The 20,303-nt window shown below is 32.9% G+C and overlaps 1 protein-coding gene and 1 long non-coding RNA gene across 6 annotated transcripts; both read right to left on the bottom strand.

The window, feature by feature from the left end:
* Positions 1 to 416: 416 nt before the first annotated feature.
* LOC108200733 (uncharacterized) lies at positions 417 to 3,645 on the bottom strand. Of its 5 annotated transcripts, none has more exons than XR_010284643.1 (8): positions 3,542 to 3,645; positions 2,810 to 2,940; positions 2,471 to 2,728; positions 2,233 to 2,385; positions 1,237 to 2,154; positions 1,019 to 1,163; positions 818 to 905; positions 419 to 716 (listed from the first exon to the last, which is right to left on the bottom strand). It is a non-coding gene; the product is annotated as an uncharacterized LOC108200733 (long non-coding RNA). The 5 variants fall into 5 exon arrangements; XR_010284644.1 differs by having other exon boundaries at positions 426 to 716; positions 1,752 to 2,154; XR_010284646.1 differs by having other exon boundaries at positions 417 to 738; positions 1,019 to 2,154.
* Positions 3,646 to 16,966: 13,321 nt separating this feature from the next.
* On the bottom strand, positions 16,967 to 17,587 carry LOC108220966 (agamous-like MADS-box protein AGL62). The gene has a single exon (XM_017394870.2). The coding sequence runs from the start codon at positions 17,585 to 17,587 to the stop codon at positions 16,967 to 16,969; it is 621 nt and encodes a 206-aa protein (XP_017250359.2).
* Positions 17,588 to 20,303: the final 2,716 nt, after the last annotated feature.

Raw genomic sequence — 20,303 nt, 5'->3', positions numbered from 1 at the left:
GGTCGGTAAAGAAGTTCAGGGCTCAGCTGTGGGGCCCAGTTGTAAAAACGACCGCAGTGTGGTCGGAAATGAGTTGGTCGGAAATAATTTTCAGGATCCATTGGGTGAGCTTCTGGGCTAAAACCGACCACCCAAAATCATTTACGACCGTATTGTCATTACTGACTGCCTTGCTTTGGTTGGTTTTCTGGGTTTTAGGATATGAATTTGGTCGGAAATGTTTACATCTGGTCAGTTTTCTTGGTTCTTTTTTACCATTCTTGGTCGGAAATGAGCAAATTTGGTCGGTTTTCTGGGAAGAAAATTTCAAAAAAATGCAGTATTTACATTGTAAACTATACCATATCCCTGTTATTTTACCAAACCAACAATGCACATACAATATCCAATTTCAAACCCAAAATCAAGAATCATATCCATTAAAATTCAATACAACATAATTTAAAACCCAACAAGCATTCATATATTTTTACAAATTCTTTCAACAAAATAACCGAAACCATGCAAATATACGTTACAGCTGAATAAAAAAAGTTATAAGTTCGGTCTCGGTTTAAAAAACCAATGTTTTAACAAAATCAACATCCCTACCAATAATGCATATAGCTAGTTAGATTCATTTCAATCATCCTCATCGCCATCACCATCATCATCCCCATCATGTCATTCTCCGAACTCTCACCATCAGTGACATCTTTAGTTGCCTCCGCAATTGCCTGCAATAATTCATCATTTACACTAATATATCACTTACATATATAACCATAGTGAACAGTGTGTGTACGCGTGTGTTAGAAAGAGATATAAAAAGGCTTACATTGACTAAGCCTTTTTTCGCAACATTAGTCCAAACTTTAGCAGCAATAGCAGATTTCCATTCAAAATCAACAGTCTGTTGTAGCAGGCTTATGTTCGACAGCGAGAAAGCAAGCAACATAGTCACCCATTCCACCATTCCACCAAAAATTATAATTTATAATTAGAAGGTTGTTGAAAAAGAATGAGTCAAGAGAAATACCCTGGCATTGAGTTTCTGAAAATCAGGGATAGGTTGATTAATTTATGTTGCATAAACACCAGACCAGGAGATGTCCAATATTTGCATGCAAAAATGAAGATGATGCGAGTCTCCATAGTTGTCCTCTGTCTATTAGACTATTAATCTGCAAGTGTATGTAATATAGATACAGTTAGGGAATTGAAAATCAAACAATAGAAGGGTATATATATGTTTACATTTTGATATGATGAGTCTATGCAAGAACTAAGCACCCCAGAGCATTAGCTTCCCTTGTGTTGCCATGTCTGCAAGGTAATTAATTCCACAAGAAAGAGGTGACCTACGAATATTATTCTGTCCATAGTATCTATCCCAAAGAATTGTAGATTTTTTATCAAATTAATTCTACATCAAGAAGTGACCAACTAGTTAAGATCTAATCATTAATTTCCTTATTATATAACTTGAAGCACCTGAGCTATATAGTTGTAACATAAAATAATCATTTTGGTTAACAATACATGGACGTATATATTTGTAATGTAAACTAAAATGACCATCTGTTCTGAAATATACAATACTATTCAATAAAAACTATATATGTTATGCTTAACTACCATAAATTATCTCTCTAGTTCTCTATTGTTTTTTTAAAAACCACATTACACGTAACTATACAACTGCTGCAGTCATTGGAGAAAATATAATACAAGAAACAAAAGAAGAAAGACCTTAGTTGCGCAGCACTTACAGAATGATCTCTGCCACCACTATAACCATGACTGAAAGTGGGGGTACTAGCAAGTGCCCAAACTGAATAGGACAGCTATGTCATTAGCTGCTGATAGTTAATTTATAAGCTAATGATAATTTGCTTCCAATACTTTTCAGTTCGAGGAAGCTTTTAATGAGCCAGATCCCGTAGAAGGCCTCGGCAAACTGATGGACCCTAGACTTGGAGATGACCACCCTATAGACTCTATGCGCAAGGTAAGCATAATGATACAACTGCAATACACTGTATGTTAGATTGTATAACAGTCTTTTATCCCAAATTCTCCTTAATTTCTTTGCAGTCTTATTGTATCCACCCCACCAGTCACCTCACCATTAACAGAAGAAAGATCAGAGCCAAGTGGAATTCCGCGAAAGCTCTGAAAATTAATATGTTGCGTCTGTTATAAAGTCTGCTGTAAAGGGCAATCTTATATTCATATATGTAGATTTTTTACCCTGGTCATCCTCCCAAATAAAGTTGATGGTGACCGCCGATGTTGTGGAGTCATACCAGCAGCAGCACTCGCTTTTAGTGTACGTTGCAGCAAGAACAGCAGCGTGGATGCATTTGATAACCAATATGCCAAGGTTTTGTTGTCGTCTTGTGTCTACAATGAAAGAAGTATAATCAAGATTTGACTGCAGTCTTGATTTGAAGTAGTAGCAATGTCGAAGTAAATAACATATATATACCTCAATCGCCTGGCCAATGGTCTGTATAATTCGGTCAAAAATGCTAGCCCTTTCTACTTCAAATGATCTCCAGTGCCTCAGGCATTTGTATATGATGCAGGCTGCAACAGGTCTGCCTTTGGAGAATCCTAGAGGCTGAGCAATACAACGGATTAGCAAATCCTGATACTCCTGCTGTTTTTCGTTCAGTGATTTTTGGGGCCATTCCTCCACCTCTGCCTGTTCCTTAAGCTGTTGTACTGGAGGACTTGGGAGTTCCTGTTGTAAATCATTTGCAATATAAATAGAAACCCGGTAACTATGGCTTAAGTAGATTGGATTCTGTAATTTTGGACTTACTATAGCAGCTTTTGTGAGTTCCCCCCTCTGCCAATTTCAAAGAGTAGAGAAAATAAAATAGACGTGATTTGAAACGGTTTGCTAGCATCTTATGATTTTGTGCCACAGTCAAAAACCATGATATTGTCAACCTAATGTTTGGAAGATAATTTTAAAAAGTGAGGCACTGCTGATCATACAGGAGCCTTCTCCGCAAACTTATACTAATAGGATAGTGTTAGAGCTGCTCAATTATAATTAAATCAAGCACTACCACTACACACATCAAACGCACATAACACCTAACATCACTGACAAAACCATTATTTTAGCCAACTTTTATGACTAACACTTTGAACATGTTCTAATATGTAAATATTAGTTAAAGCAAGATATAATCACAAAACAGAGCAAAAAATAATCACAAAACAGATCAAAAAATTAAAACAGCTATAATAGAGCCAGATTAAAGGACATATAAACATATATATACCAGATTAAAGCAAATTTGAGCCACAAAAAAAATCAAAACCCTAACCCATACCGAGAGATACAAAACCTGGAAAAGCATACAGAGAGAGATACACGGAGAGACACGAGCATAACACATGTATACAGTACATATAAACACATTTATAAACCTCAAAATGAGCACAGCAAACAGAGAGAGATACACGGAGGGGAGAGAGAGAGACGGAGATAGAGAGAGAGAGAATCGAGAGAGAGAGAGAGGGGGGGGGGGGAAGCACTTACAGGGTGAGAGCTAGATTTGAGAGAGAGTGTTGAGGGAGACAAGGAGAGAAAAGTAAGTGGAGAGGGGGAGAGGTCTGAGAGAGTTGGGAGAGATGAATGTGAAAGTGAAAAGGAGAGGAAGCGGGTGTTTTAATTTTTGGCCAAAACAAACCCGGGAAACCATGGCAAAAAAAAAATAAAAATCAATCCCACTGAATTGAACCCGCGACCCTTGCTTGCTCAGGTTAGTGTTCAACCACCAGACCAACTACAACTTTTTGTTAAAACAAAAGAAAATTAAATATAAACATACATTTATTTTACAAAATAAAATAACTAGAAAATCAGTTTTTAATTATAATATTCCTTCAACTAATGTTCAAAATTATCAATTTTAAGGACCAATATAAGTTGAGTAATTATATTCATATCCGTACGGTTGGATTATTTAAATAAGTTATTTATTTATTTTAAAAAATAACCCTACATCTATATTTAAGTACTATAACCTAATATTTTTGCTATAATATCTCGACAAATAAAATCCTATTGACTTGATTTTTGGTATATAACTACAATGAGTACTTAATTTACGATCCGTACGGTTGGATCGCCTAAAAAACAAATTTAATTTTTTGTAAAAAAAATAACCCTACATCCATATTTAAGAATAACATAACATTTTCGCTATAATATCTCAACAGATAAAATCCTATTGACTTGATTTTTGGTATATAACTACGATGAGTACTTAATTTACGATTCGTACGGTTGGATCGCCTAAGAAACAAATTTATTTTTTTGTAAAAAAATAACCCTACGTCTATATTTAAGTATAACATAATATTTTCGTTATAATATCTCAACAGATAAAACCCTATTGATTTGATTTTTGGTATACAACTACTATGACTACTTAATTTACGATCCGTATGGTTGGATCGCCCAAAAAACAAATTGATATTTTGAAAGTATAAACCCTAGGATAACTTCTAATAAAATCCAAACCCTGAACTTCGACATTCACTGCAATGCAAGATTCGTAACTGGATAGCGTTTTTATAATTTTTTTATATTTTTCTTCTTTTGATATCATGATTAGTACCTTAAAATAGACCATATCACAAAGATTCTACATTTTTCTAGCTGTTTGAATAATTAATTTGAAATTAGTTAGTCAGTATTTATATTTTGTTATGAAAATAAAAAAAATTAAAAAATCAAATATTAAGTGATGAATAATTCTTTATTAATTTATTAACTGACTAAAAGCTAGTTTCAATTTTTTTAATTTTTTTTTAAGTTCATTTAGACGAATAATTTTTTTTGTTTTTCTCACAAGTCAAAACCGACCGCCAGATTCGTAAATCGGTCGGAAATGACAGAACGAAATGGTCGGTTTTCTGCACTTGAGAATCTGGTCGGAAATGAGTTAAATTTGGTCGGTTTTCTGTGTTAAAATTATGAGTTTGGTCGGAAATGTGTTGCATGTGGTCGGTTTTCTGTGTTAAAATTATGAGTTTGGTCGGAAATATATTGAATATGGTCGGTTTTCTGGATGTACAATATTTTTAGTTTGTTTTAAATAGTTTACTTAGTCAAATAGAATTTATTGTTTTTCTAATAAGTCAAAACCGACCGCCCGGGTTTTAATTCGGTCGGAAACGAAGCAGGCCATTTTCGACCGCCAAATTCGGTCGGAAATAAGCTGGGCTCCACCTCGTCCCCACTCAGCCAATCACAAGTCGACAACAAGTTAAAAGCTGACCAATTATTTTAAACCAGTCAAGGTGGTCGGAAATGACCACAGGCGGTCGGAAATGTGTCGGTCGGTTTTACCGACGTGGCGTCCATGTCAGCTGAAGAACGTTGGTGAGCGGGACCCACGCCCTTTATAACCGACCGATTTGGTGCGGTCGGTAATGGCGGTCGTAAATGACGCCATTTTTTACGACCGATCACGTTTGGTCGGTAAGTCGGTCGGAAATGCCCGCTTTTTTTCCGACCACTTTGGTCGGTCGGAAATTTTGGTCGGAAATGCCCGCTTTTCTAGTAGTGAAATGATTTGTATCCAATTTACATCAAAACCAACAAAGTAGCTTGAAATCTTCTTCTACAAAGCATCCTTTAGAGAATTACTGAATAGTCTTTATGAAAAAAAATCAAAGCCTTGTGAAAATTTATCTACCTCTTTAAGTTGAAAAACTATCGAATGTGACAAGTAAGTTTTCATCTTGAGAGTTTTTTGAAAACTATTGAGTAAATTGTCTTTTAATTTCATGAGAATTCACTTCCTTGTAGTGGTAGAAACACATTTACTTAGAATTTTTTGAGTTTGATCTTGAACATTTACAAATACCAAAATATGATTTTAATTATTTTTTTATAAGTTTAGTAGATATGTTCTTGATTATATTGACACCTAGTGTAACTGGTTTGACTCACTAAGGACTAACACTAAATTTAATCTACATATCAACTAAATTGCGTGTACAACTTATTTGTCATTAAGTATTTTAACATATTAATGAACTTCTATCGAGTGACTGGATTCTTTATTATTGCTTGATTTCGTATTATGATTTAGCGGTGTGCATTCTCACCTCAGTAATCTTGACAGAGGCAGCCAACTCGTTCTATTTATAGATGTGACTAGCTAGTGTTGGACATGATTTTAAGTAAGGTGCCATTGCTACTTTAGAATTATAGTGAAAATAAGTTCTCTTTGAGCGGGAAAAAAAAAAGTAATGTCTTTTTGTGTGAGAGAGTTGTGAGTAAAATAAAAAGCGAATTGAAAAGAGATAAAATGTTCTTATATCTATGGAAACAAATTACCCAATTGATGAATAAAGTAATCGTTAATTAATATAAGTGAACTAAAATGAAACACCAAAATCATCCAACAAGAAACATACGCCCGCATGTATATATCCTTGCTTCTCATATATGTTCTAGACAATTCAACCATCCATCCAGTGTTCACTTTTTGAGTTGATATTTAATATTAATTCGCCTTAATTAAATAACTAGTCAGGTCATAATGTATAAAATTTTCTTGGTAGGCAACCGAAATAAAATTACCGCATAATCCCATAAAATTATGTAATAGTCTTTAATACTATTTAAAAGCCTCTTATTTATTGATGTATAGAATTAACAAATGGTTGATTAACTGATTAAAGGATGAATCATGGGTTGACAATTATATACAAAACAAACTCTTGAACAATCCATATATAACAATGTACGACCTGCAAATTAAAGAATTATGAGAATCTTGCTCACTTACTAATTTGGTGAATATATAGTATAAAACATGTATAAATTATTTTTAAGTTCACATGGCTACTCTTGCACTAATACAGTGTCATAGGGTGTATGGTTACATTAAACCCTACCTTAATCTGTCCAAACGAGGGTTCACGAATAAGTATGATTCATGACGTGAATTATATTTTGAGTAAATTAATAATTAGATAAGAAAACAACAATCAATATCTATTAAACTATTAGTAAATAAGAAATTTAAGTTCAAGAACATATTTCAGTGACCATGTTTGCAAAAACACATACATTTTACCTGCAACCACAAAAAGAGAAGTTCTAAGACATAAGGATGGCCTACTCTCTTCAAGTATCTTCATATTTCCACACTTACACTCGCTGATGATTGTTGGAATTTGCTTCACCTGTTACAGGCGGCCAATCTGATTCATGAATGTAACTTACAATATCAGCAATGTCATCAAGAGTCAGCTCTTCTTCAATTGGACTATGGAGACTAGAAGTGCCTTCGCCAATGTTCACGTAACCCGGGTTGGAATTACAATACATTTTAACTCCAGAATGCCCAGATGCTTTCTCATTTTGAACCTGAAGTGCACTGGAGGTATAACAGTTTTTGAGGGTCACTTGTTCCCCTTCCAAAATTATTTGATTCCCTCCAGCTGCAACTTGATCGCTTCTACTGCTCATGTTACCCAGATTGACTGTATTTCCATTAATTCCTCCAGCCATATCACCTGTCATGTAAACATTTGAAGGGGTCATTTGACCCCCTGCCATTTGAAACTCTCCATTTCTCCTTGCTACTTGAACTCCGCCGGTGTCCATAGTAAGATTTGCAGTTGTTGCAGTCAGTGCAATGTTGGAGTTTAATCCATTTAGGATTTCTTGAATGCCATCAAGTGTAAAGTGGCAACTCTGTTTCTGCAGCAAAGATGATATTCAAGTACATAAGGCTGAATTAAAAATTTGTTCAAATAAATTTTCTGTAAAATGAAAGATTCACTGTCAATGTATACTACTAACAAATTTTCTGTAAAATGAAATATTCACTGTCAATGTATACTACTAATAAATTTTCTGTAAAATGAAAGATTCACTGTCAATGTATACTACTAATAAATTTTCTATAAAATGAAAGATTCACTGTCAACACTACTGGAAAGCAGGCCATAACCGACCGAATAAAACCGACCATCCAACAATCGCAGCACTAAAACCGACCGACGGTCGCGGTCGGTTATACCTCGTCAAAGCAACTAAACGACAGCGTTCTGTGTGACGTGGCAACAAATAAAACCGACCGCAACGGACGGTCGGTTATGAGTATGACATGGCACTAGCATAACCGACCGTTTGCTGTGGTCGGTTATGCTTTCTGCGAAAAATTAATAAAAAATTAATTTAAATAAAAATATATGTACATCAATCTCTTAAAACGATGTCGTTTTTTGTTTGGTAATAAAACCGACCGCCAGGGTTTAACCGACCACGGTTATCGGTCGGTTTTAGCCTTATAACCGACTGATATCTGTCAATAACCGACCGATAACTGTGGCGGTTTTGACCTGTTTTCCTGTAGTGCAATATTGTATAATTTCATATTGTCTGACAAGAATGTATGTTATCAAAAAAGGAACAGAAAGACTAGATGAACATGAGGAGTAAAATCTTTAGAATGTTACCTTTATCAGATTTTTTTCCAAAAAATCAACATATATTACCCAACTAATAATCTAGAAATCAACATAACCCAAATATATATACAAGTCTGCAGATCCGAACTTGAAAGATTAAGACAAAGAATTTTAAACCTCAAAGTAATAACTGTGACTATAAAAGTGATATGTAACAGGTACCTAGGGTTGCACAAACTCTTTTAATAACTAAAGGTTACCAAATATACCTATAAAGATGTAGGTGAACTTTAAATTGGTACCTGCAAATTAGGAGACGATTGTAAATTGCCATGCTCAATATTCCTCATGTTTGTAGTTTTGCTTGGACCAGCTTCTGCTAATTAAAAACAAATTAGTCAGACAATGGAGAGATCAAAATTTCGAAGATATTTGTGGACAAGATAGTACTAGAGGTATAAATCATTCTTGACTTGTTATGGAGGCTATCATTATGCAAGACAGAATCACCTATAGATGTCACCCCGTATTGGGTGTTTTGAATCTTTTTCTGTTTATCATTTCCTTGATAAGACCAAGTGAAGCCCTTGTTTTTCGTTATTGTTGAAGTAACATCAGGAATTCCCCATGTCTTAGGCACAATATGCTTCAATAGGTTTGATACAACCATAGGTGTGAGCGGTTTTCTGATGAAGTAGGATGCCCCTTTTTGTAGAGCCTCGTTTCCCAAGTCCATTGGGTCATCCTCAGCCACCACTGCAACTTATACAAATTATTAATTAAGGCTGTGTGTTCCTAATAGGCTAACACCCCAAATTTCCAAAAGTGACAATGAAAAGATAATTGCTTAGGCATGTTATTTGTATGGAATGTTAAATAAAACTTACTAATGATGGGCATGCCCCTGAAGCATTGATCACGAATGCGATCAATAAACTCGTAGATGTTCATATCTGCGATGTGGAAGTCAGCCATCACAATATGATACAGCCCATTCCGCGACTCCAAATACTTTAGTGCCCTGGCTGCCGAGTTGGCTGTTGTCACTGAAACCAAATAACATGTCCCACGAATATAAATTGTTTACATAATTTTATATGCTAATTTTCATTAGGCCATATTATCTAACAAATATATGTACATAGCATCAAGGAAAGAAGACTTGCACATTTCAAGCATAATTACTATGAAAGTGTGTAATTAAATTTGTAGAATGTGACATTGAAATAACATTATGTCTTGGTAAAGCAAGGGAATGTGCAGAGAGAATATATGTCCAAGTTCCAACTAACATTTTCTTTATATGTGCCTTTATTCATAAGGACAAAAATAATATTAAAATAGATGGCAAATTTTTTTGCGAATAATATGTCCCTACTTATTTTTTATGAGTAGTGTGACAACCCAGGTCAAATCCCGAGTCTTTTTCGAAAATCGAGTCAAGTCTCGAATTCCGAATCCGAAAATAAGCCGAAATAAACTGGCTCAACTGCAACACCCGGGTCAAATCCCGAGTCTTTTTCGAAAATCGGGTCAAGTCTCGAATTCCGAATCTGAAAATAAGCCGAAATAAAACTAGCCCAACTGCAACAACTTGGGTAATTCACAAGCCTACCAAAGGCCCCAAAAGATCATGATTCATTGTTGCAATTGATAGTAGTACTTATGCTTATAAACTGAACAAATATCTCCACTTTTCTGGATGTGGGACTGAGTGTTACAAGTAGTGTGTCATATTGTTCTTTTGAAAGGATGGCAATGAGAAAACAATAAAATAAATATTACCAACATATTAATATATATGTCAAAAATTTCATGAAATTAATTCTTCAAAAATTGTTAGTTATAAAATAATAAGATATATACTCAAAAAAATATATAAATTCATATAATTATACATGTACGTATGCATCAGCAGGAAGAATTGGATGAATAAATCCAGAGGAAGAACATCAGTTTTGGTCATAAACATATATGCACCCAGAATTCAAGAGATCTGATCAAAAGAGAACATTCACCGAAAAGAAAGTAAGAGTCTATTTATTACCATCAAAGAGTTGGTCTTGAAGCAAAGATGCATTGTGCACCAGTGCCACGGGGTTGTGATCAACCAACAAAATTCGTGCACAAGTACTTACAATGAGCCCGCTACCATCTCTTTTTACACCACGGCCTAGATGATTCACCTCCATCCTACCAAGCCTACGCCTTAGACCTGGAAATATTTGAGAATGCTGATGACTGAGTTTATAATTGAATGCCAACTCCTATGCTATCCGCTAGCTGCTACCAGCATATTAAAGACTCTTGTTGTTATATGATATTTAAGTATTAGAGATTACAATTTATATCTCCATAGATTATAAGATATTAAGCAGGTTCTCGAAAATTACAGCTTAATAAAAACTAAGGGCAAATCATAATAGTCTCTATACTCCCTCTGTTTTGAAATATAAGTAGCTTGACTTTTTTGCACTTAATTTTAAGTCTTTTGACCGCATGCTAAAAATAATTGCTTTTGAAATTTTCTTTTTTTGAATTAAAATATATGATTGATATTATTGTTTGGAAAAAGAAAATTTCAAAAACAATGATTTTAAACATGCGGTCAAAAATCTTAAAAGTACGTGCAAGAAAGTCAAACGATCACTATTTTAAAACGAAGGGAGTATGTAATTTTTTATAATACATTACTCCCTCTGTCCCTCTCATTTCTTTTATTGTTTTTTTTCACCGCTCAACACGCACTTTAAGCCTCTTATAAAACATTGTTTCATAACTTATTTTTGAGATTTTCTTTTTGGGTATAAAAATTCAAATATCAAACTTTTATTCAAAAGAAAAAAATTAAAAAACTTTTACGGAACTATGTTTTCTGGGAGTATTGGAATGCGTGCCGAACTCTGGTCGTCCAAGGTCAACTACCTAGGGGGACAGAGGGAGTATATGATAGCTTAATGGTGCTAAAATTAGGAAATATTAAATATCTTTTTCATTTGAAATTACATTAGTGCACTACTAAACAAAGTAGAGATAGAATGCACACCATGTTATTCATTACCACCTCACTTCCCAACCACTTTTGATAAATAAAATACTCCCTCCGTTTCAATTTACATGTATATTTTTATGAAAAAAAATTATTTCAAATTAGTTGTCCACTTCAACTTTCAATGCAAAATCATATTGTCAAAATCAATTCTACTCCACATATCTTTTATTTATATTTCCTAGATCAATGTCATTCCACATATTATGGTCAATTAATGTAATTAATTGTGAACATTCACTTTTCGTAAACAGTGTGATTTTTGAAATTGGACATTTAATTTGAAATGGAGGGAATATCTAATTTCATTGATACGGGTTTTAACATTTAAAATATATGTTATTTGATTTTATAAGTAAAGTGATTAAATAATTTATGAATTATGAGTTAACTTAACCCTGTCACATCATAACAAGGTGTAAGTGAGTCAAAACAAGTATTTGGATTTTAAGTTTAAAAGTAATTATAAATTAAGTACATGTTAGAAACATATATAACCATGTAATAGCACTGATCACTTGCCTACATACATAGCTTCTCATTCCACTAGAAATCATATCAGTTTAAAAGCTATAAACTAAAAACTAGTCTCTAACCAATTTTTAATCAATATTTTTAATTGTAAAAATGGTGTGCATCACAAATCACTATTTTCTTATAAAAAAATCTCACAAATATAGATATATACATACACATATATACAGTTTATATTATTATTATCTTCACACATAATACATTGTCGAATATTTTCGCTGTCATATACGACCAATATTGGTCATCACTGCTCGCTACCATAACTTTTCATGATTGTGAGAATAGTTTCGATTTTCTAGAATAACATTGAGTTGATTTTCTAGAATAACATTGAGTTCTATTTGATCACTTGTCTATATATATATATTATATATATAACATCGCGCTCAAATGTGAACCCACACTACCATGAGATATGACATCTAATCTTGTCCATTCGTTTAAATATATTATATTCATCTCTCACCATTTGTTTAATATTTTAATATTTCATCATGTTCTAATTTAACTACCCATCACCTTCAACTACCACTGACCACTTCCACCACCCGCAATCTAAAGTATAGAGTTTTCGCGGATTTTTTAAAATCACGACTTTTAATGTTGGTTCTCATATGTCCCAACAAACAATGTAACGCTCATACGAAAGTAGAGGGTTTGACACAACATTTAAACTTATAAGAAACAAGTTTATGACTACTGCAAACTCAAGATATGGACACTATCGCAAATTAAAGTCTATGACATAATTATTTTTGAACTTCAAAGCAAGTTATACATATATAACTCATATAACTGTGGTGAAGTTAATTCTCGATATGGGTATTTAGCAGAATTTTGAATAATAAAATTCTACTATTATGGAATCAAACAAATCAAACTACAAGTCATGTTTTCATATATTTGTTCATTCAGAAGACATATGACAAGGAGCTTACTCACATATCAACGAATAGATAAAGATTAAATTATGAGCAGTAAATTTTAAATTATATAGTCGTCCATAATTGGCATGAGTTTAACACTAGTATATTACAACGAAACTAGACAGCGATATGCCTATTAACGGTTTTTTTGTTAATTTTATAAAAACGGTGAAATTTAGACTTTTCCCACATTTCTATTTAAAGTTGTGTTCGCATAAACATATTTCCAAAATTTTACTTAAGAAACAAAATATATTGATCAGCACTTAAAAGAGGACATCATTTAAACTTGTTATGCTGTCTCAGCAGTCAGCTGCCAATAATTAGAATATATTAAAATTTTAGAAAACGAAAAGCTTGAATATAAGAACATATGTTATGATCATGTTTGCAAATATATATACATACATTTTAGTAGCAACCATACAAATAAGTTTTCTAAGATGAAAAAAGTTTGTAGAAATAAATTATCTCATACTCTTCAGGTTATTTTGAGATTGCTTGATTTTTGCTTCTGGATACGTCCAATCTTATTCTTGAATGTGACTTAGTATTTCAGCAATATAATCAATAGTCAGCTCATCTTCAATTGTATTATCAAGACCAGAAGTGCAGTGCATTGGCCAGTAGTGTTTACATGTAACCCAGATTTGGAAACCTGAAGAGCACCGGTAGTATAACCATTTTCAGAAATCACTTGTTCCCCCTCCCAGAAATATTTGGTTCCCCACTGCTGCAACTTGATCGTTTCCCGTCCTTATGATACCCACATTGCCTGTATTTCCATCAAAATATATTCATCCGCCCAAATCACACGAGGCTTCTTGATCCGGAATAAGATTTGGGATATGTAGAACACCAGTCTGCAGGTAAACAGTTTTAGGGGTCACTTGACCCCCTCCCATTTGAAAGTGTCCATTTTGCCCGGCTACATGAACTCTACCAGTGTTCATAATAACATTTTCATTCAATGCATTTAGTGCAATCTTTATGTGTTTAATTTATTTAGGATATATATATGGAACACCCGCAGTGGTATAGCCAACACAGTTTGGAGACCACTTTCCTGTTGTCTTTCTGATATTCAAGTACATGAGGATGGATATGATATAAAACCAAAAGATTCTCTTTGTCGTATACTAGTCATGGGCACACCCCAAGTTCTCATAATGACTTAGATGGAAATAAGATAATGGAGATATATGGAGAATATACTAACGAATAAAATATGGTGCAACCTTCCTCTCTTACAAGAATCTATGTTGTCATAATATGAACACATATAGAAGATGAACACCATTAAAATGTTTATAAAGTTACCTTGGTTGGATTTTTTCCAAAAATTAATAAAAACAATTACCCTAGTTTGTATGTTGATTAACTTTCAAAGAACTACACATAATCAAAAATAAGAATAGATGCCTATACAGATGTTGGTTATCGTTAAATTAGTACCTGAAAATTACTAGACGGGTGCAAATAGCCTTGCTCGTCATTCGTAGTGTGTGAAATTTTTCTTGGTGCAGCTTCTGCTTATTAAAAATATACTTAATTGTCAAACAATAGGGCTATAAAAATTTCCAAGATATTAATGGGCAGGATACTAGAGTTATAAATCATTAGTTGACTTGTTATAGTCTCCATTATTATGCAGGATAGAGGTACCTGTCACACGACCTTCTTTATTTTCAATCTTTCTTCGTTTTCCAATTACTTCATAAGACCTAGTGAGGCCCTTCATTTTTTGTTTTGTCAAAGTATCCATATCATCAGGAATCCTCCCAGTCCAATGCACAATATGTTGCCATAGCTAGGTATGCTACCTCAAAAGGTGAGAGGGGTTTTTGGATGAAGTAGGATGCCCGGTTTTGCAGAGCCTCCTTTCCTATGCCCATTGGGGCATCTTCCGCCATCACTGCAACTTAATAAATTAGTAATTTCCAATATAAATTATTAAATATGGTTGTGTGGCTAACCATATATCAAGAATAAAATCTCTTACTCCCCGGAACGGTCCTTAACACTAAAACCCCAAACATTAAAAAGTAATCATGAAAAATTTGAGTGTTTAGGCATGTTGTGCGTGTGATAAGTTATTGAACTTACAGATGGGAATGCCCCTCAAGCATTGACCACTGAATAAACTCATAGATGTTCATATCTGCAAAGTGAAAGTCAGCCATCACAATATCGTAGAGCCCATTCCACGCCTCAAAATACTTTAGTGCCAGTGCTGCTGAGTTGGTTGTTGTCACCAAAACCAAATCACTAGTCACCACAAACATATTCTAAATCTTTACCTAGTTTTACACGCTCATTTTTTAGTCCATTATGTTTTACAAATATATCTACATTGCTTCAGGAAAATATAGAAGAGGTACACTAGATTTGCATTTCAAGAATAATTACTTATGAACATAACATTATGTTTTGGTTCTTTCAATATAACAATGTTCGTGCAGCGTATGCCTTTTTCTATCCAACATATTACAACTACACATGAAATAATGAAAAAATGTTTAATCATGGTCTCTATTTAGCGTTGGTTTAAAAATCGGAACTCAAGCTTGACTAGGGGAACCTATGAGTACTGGGGTACTCGAAATGAGTACTTAAATCAAATATTACATTAATTAAATAATTATGGTGAAAACTTGGTTATCATGGGACCAATGTAAAGTCGAGTCGAAAAACCGATAGTACTCGCCTTGCAAAAAATAAATATTAATCCAAAACAAATACTCACTTAAATCTATTATGGGCAGTGTAATTTTTCATAATTTTTTTCAGAGATAACTAGTAAAAAAATAAAATATGTATACATATGTGTGTATGTATGTGTTTATTTAAGTATGCATGAGATGAATAAACGTGGAGAATACAATAAAAGAATCATGAATCTGATCACAAGAACTAATTAACAAAAAAAATTAATAGACAAATCATTATCGTTATAGGATTGTTCTTGAAGCAGAGATGCATTCTCCACTAGGGAAACGGGGTTGTGATCAACCAACAGAATCCGAGTACAAATTCTTACACCTGCTCCAGCTACAACCGACCAGATAATTCACATCGGTCCTTACCATGACCCCCTGAACATCTGAGGATTTTGATGATAAATCTAAAAGAAGTCACTTAATATAGTGAAATTTTACTAATTAACTTAGTAGATTTTGATGATAAAAAATATAAAATAAAATATTGTTTCCAGGGTTTCAAACATTAAATAATCTCATAGCCTAGAGAAAAGCCCGAGACCTGAGAAGCAAAGAAGCAATTAATACTTTTGTGGCAAGAAGACTCCTTGTAGTATCAATCAGGATGCACTTTTTGTCTATATGATGAGCAAAATCAAAAATGTAAATCCAGCCTTAACCTTTCACCTCTGAAGAACCCATATACCGATGTCACTACCAAAAAACTCCACTAATCATGGATTTTTAGCCAAGGTCTAGGATATGTTGGCCACCCATGTATAGGTAAACATCGATGTCGTGTGCTTAGACATGGCTTTGGGGGCACCACAAAAATATCTACAACATTAGCTTTAGCAAATTCTTGATGGTTCTTCTACATTTTTGTGTATTGTATTTGCTACTTTTGAATAATTAACGTATCACTCACAACGTATGAAAATGCATATAAAATAAATATTAAGCAAGTCAATTTCGACATCCATAAGATAACAAACTAGGGTGATGTTAAAAAAGGGTTTAGCATTAAATTATTGTATAACTTGTACCTGGACTTGGGGTGGCTGTATTACAAAATATATTACCACTGAAAGGAGCTTAAAATCTTAATATTGGCTTCTTAGTCATATTCATTGGGGTGTTTTCTTATTCGTGTACCAAGTATGTATCATTATGTTATCACATATCAATAAAAAAGGCCCGAACATATATAATACTAATATTATTTTATTTTGATAAACATACAACCCTGTTTTTTATTGTTATCAATTGGTTCGGCAAATTACGCCAAGAGATTCTACATTTGTGTGTCTTGATGATTATGTTTGTGCTTGGCTGCTAGAAGTGTCTTCAAATGGTTTAAAGTCCTCCAATTTCGCCAACATTTCTTCAGCTTCTGCCAATGTTAGTTCCTCCACTGGTGCTGACCACAATTTCCCCAAGCAATTCTCATCTTGAGGATCGTTCTCAACTTCAGTAAAGCCATTTTCCCGAGTTTTCTCTGCATCAACTATGCCTTCATATTCTGTCATCTCTTCCATCAGTTGACAAAAATCATAACCTTCTGTTAACTGTGGGACATCGCTCTCTTCGGCAGGGGTAGCGCCTTCGCTCTCTTCGGCAGGAGTAGCGCCTTCGCTCTCTTCGGCAGAAGTAGCGCCTTCGCTCTCTTCGGCACGGGTAGCGCCTTCGCTCTCTTCGGCAGGGGTAGCGCCGATGAAGGAATTGAAAATCCTATCTGAGGAGGGATCACCGAAAGAATAAACTGTGTTGTCCCCTGAGAAGATAACAATAGCCGTATGACAGTCACAGAGAGAGCGGACCGCACATGCCTTCTTAAAGAGGCCAGACCTTCGTTTTGAGAAGGTAACCCCAACCTTACTTGAGTCCTCTATCTTCTCCATTGGAATCCTTTTGCGCCCTGCTCCTTTTTTTGCCATTTTAGATATTGAGAGAACCTCTAAAGATGTTAAATTTTATGGGTGAGAAAACAGATGACTGTGACAGTGTAGTAGATTAATCAAATAGGGTTCCTCAATGTGCTGCTTAAATAGGATTTTAATGGATGTCAAATTTCAAAAGTTAAAGAGCGGGGAACAAATAGAAAAGTAGCGCCCATTCAAATATAGTAAAACTCAAATGTGAAATACAAATTTTTTAAAGAAAAAAGGGGGCAAAAATCCCGCCAAACTTAAAATTTGTCATGGAAGTTTTTTTTGCTTGTCAAATAAATTTAGTTTTATTATTACATTATATTTTAGGAGTATAATAATATTCCATCCCACAATAAACATAAAACAAGAATGTTTCTTTCTTCTTTTTTTATTCAGGCTTATAAGAATTTTTCTTAAAGTCATAGCCTTTTTTCAGAATAAAATTAAAAATATTTTTGGCTATTGTTTTGAAAAGACAAACTTTATCTCTATATTCCATAATACTCGAAACATATATCCAAACAAATAATAAATATTATAGTATGTATATCCTCTAATGACATGCAAATACATTCTTAGAATTTTGAAATAATTTGGAATTTGTGAATGAATTCAAATATATAAACATAAAACTTTGAATTGATAAATAAAATATTCGTCTACCAAGTAAAACGAAATATGAATTTTCAATGAATTTTGGGATTACAAAAATCGAATGAATATATTATTTTCAAATAATTTCTAATTTGTGAATGAATTCAAATATACGAACATAAACCTTTGGATGGATAGCATAAAATGTTAATCTACCAAGTAATACAAAATTTGAATTATTAATGAATTTTGGGATTACAAAAATCGAATGAATATTCTTAAAAACTATTATATTATGTTTATTTTAAAATATATATAATTTGGTACAAATTGACAATTTGTATTAAGTAAAAACAAATAAACCAAAGCAAACATGTAGGACTCATGACTTAAATATAAAAAAAGTTAGATGATAATTATCTTTTATGATGGTAGTTGTAAAGATTATTTTCTAAATATTTGTTAGTTTAAATTTGTTTTTTTACCCTGGTTACAAATTTTTATCACATTTATAAAGTAAATATTTTGCTTATTATCAAAAATTTTACATAATATTATTCTTTTGAAAATCAAAATCCAATCTCGATATTCTACGATTCACAATATCTATCTAGTCAAAAATTCGATATTCTAATTTTATATATCCTCTAATAACAATAAAATAGACTTATAGAATTTTGAAATAATCTGAAATTCAGAAATGATTCAAGAATACATAAATAACATATTTAATGCATAACATAAAATTTTAATCTATGAATCAATATAAATATGAATTCTTAATTAATTATCGAATTACAAAAATTAGATGAATACAATCTTTTCATAAAATATTTTTTTGTGTCCTGTTAAATTTTTTTTAATGAGAAATAAATTGACAAGTTGTATTACACGAAAACAAATAAATTAAACCAAACATATATTTATAATATTTGTTATGTTGAGTGTTTTAAGAATAGTATTATAATATTTCTTTTTCATCATAATTTTTTGTTGAAATTCATTGTTTATAAAATATTATCTTATTTATTAAGTAATGTTTTTGAAATTTCCCAAAAATCTTATAATATTATTCATATTCAATTTATCAAAATTATGCAATCTATTTAAATTGAAATATATATATATATACATACATATATATTTAGGTCATATTTCCCAAACTTGAGTTTTGTGATGGTTTATATAAAAAAAAATTCTATATAGTGTTTAGGCATATTGTGCTGTGTGAAAAGTAATTGAACTTAATGCCCCTCAAGCATTGATCACGAATGCGCTGAATAAACTCATAGACGTTCATATCTGCAATGTGAAAGTCAGCCATCACAATATCGTAGAGCCCATTCCAGGCCCCAAAATACTTTAGAGCCATTGCGCCATTGCTCCTGAGTTGGTTGTTGTCACTGAAACCAAATCACTTGTCACCACAAAATATTCTAAATCTTTACCTAGTTTTACATGTTCATTTTTTAGTCCATTATGTTCTACAAATATATCTACACTGCTTCAGGAAAATATCAAAGAGGTACACTAGATTTGCATTTTAAGAATAATTACTTATGATCATAACATTGTGTTTTGGTTCTTTCAATAACAATAGTCGTGCAGCATATGCCTTTTTCTATCCAACATATTACAACTACACATGGAATAATGAAAAAATGTTTAATCATGGTCTCTATTTAGGGTTGGTTTAAAATTCTGAACTTAGCTTGAATCGGGGAATCTATGAGTACTCGGGTACTCGAAATGAGTACTTAAATCAAAAATTACATTAATTAAATAATTATTTTCCTAAGACAAATAACTAATATATAAGTCAATTAATAAATTATTTATTCTCCATGTTATATCATGACAATATAATAAAACTCTATAAGTGACATATAATGGAGTTATTATCGTGGATTATGAGTTTTTTTAGTTTTTTCCATTGGAGTTTTTTTAAGTTCATCCAATTTCGACCCGAGTTGTACCGATTTCAATCCGAATTATGGTGGAAACTTGGTTATCATGGGAACAATGTAAAGTCGAGTCGAAAACCCGGTAGTACTCACCTTGCAAAAAATAAATATTAATCCAAAAGAAATACTCACTTAAATCTATTATGGGGAGTGTAATTTTCCAT

The sequence above is a fragment of the Daucus carota genome, chromosome 1 (assembly GCF_001625215.2).
Source record: "Daucus carota subsp. sativus chromosome 1, DH1 v3.0, whole genome shotgun sequence".
Classification (NCBI taxonomy): Eukaryota; Viridiplantae; Streptophyta; class Magnoliopsida; order Apiales; family Apiaceae; genus Daucus; species Daucus carota.
This window is presented reverse-complemented; position numbering and strand designations above follow the sequence as displayed.

What these genes read in the sequence shown, in the direction of transcription:
- LOC108220966 (XM_017394870.2), bottom strand. Translation starts at nt 17,587, where the DNA reads ATGGCAAAAAAAGGAGCAGGGCGCAAAAGGATTCCAATGGAGAAGATA.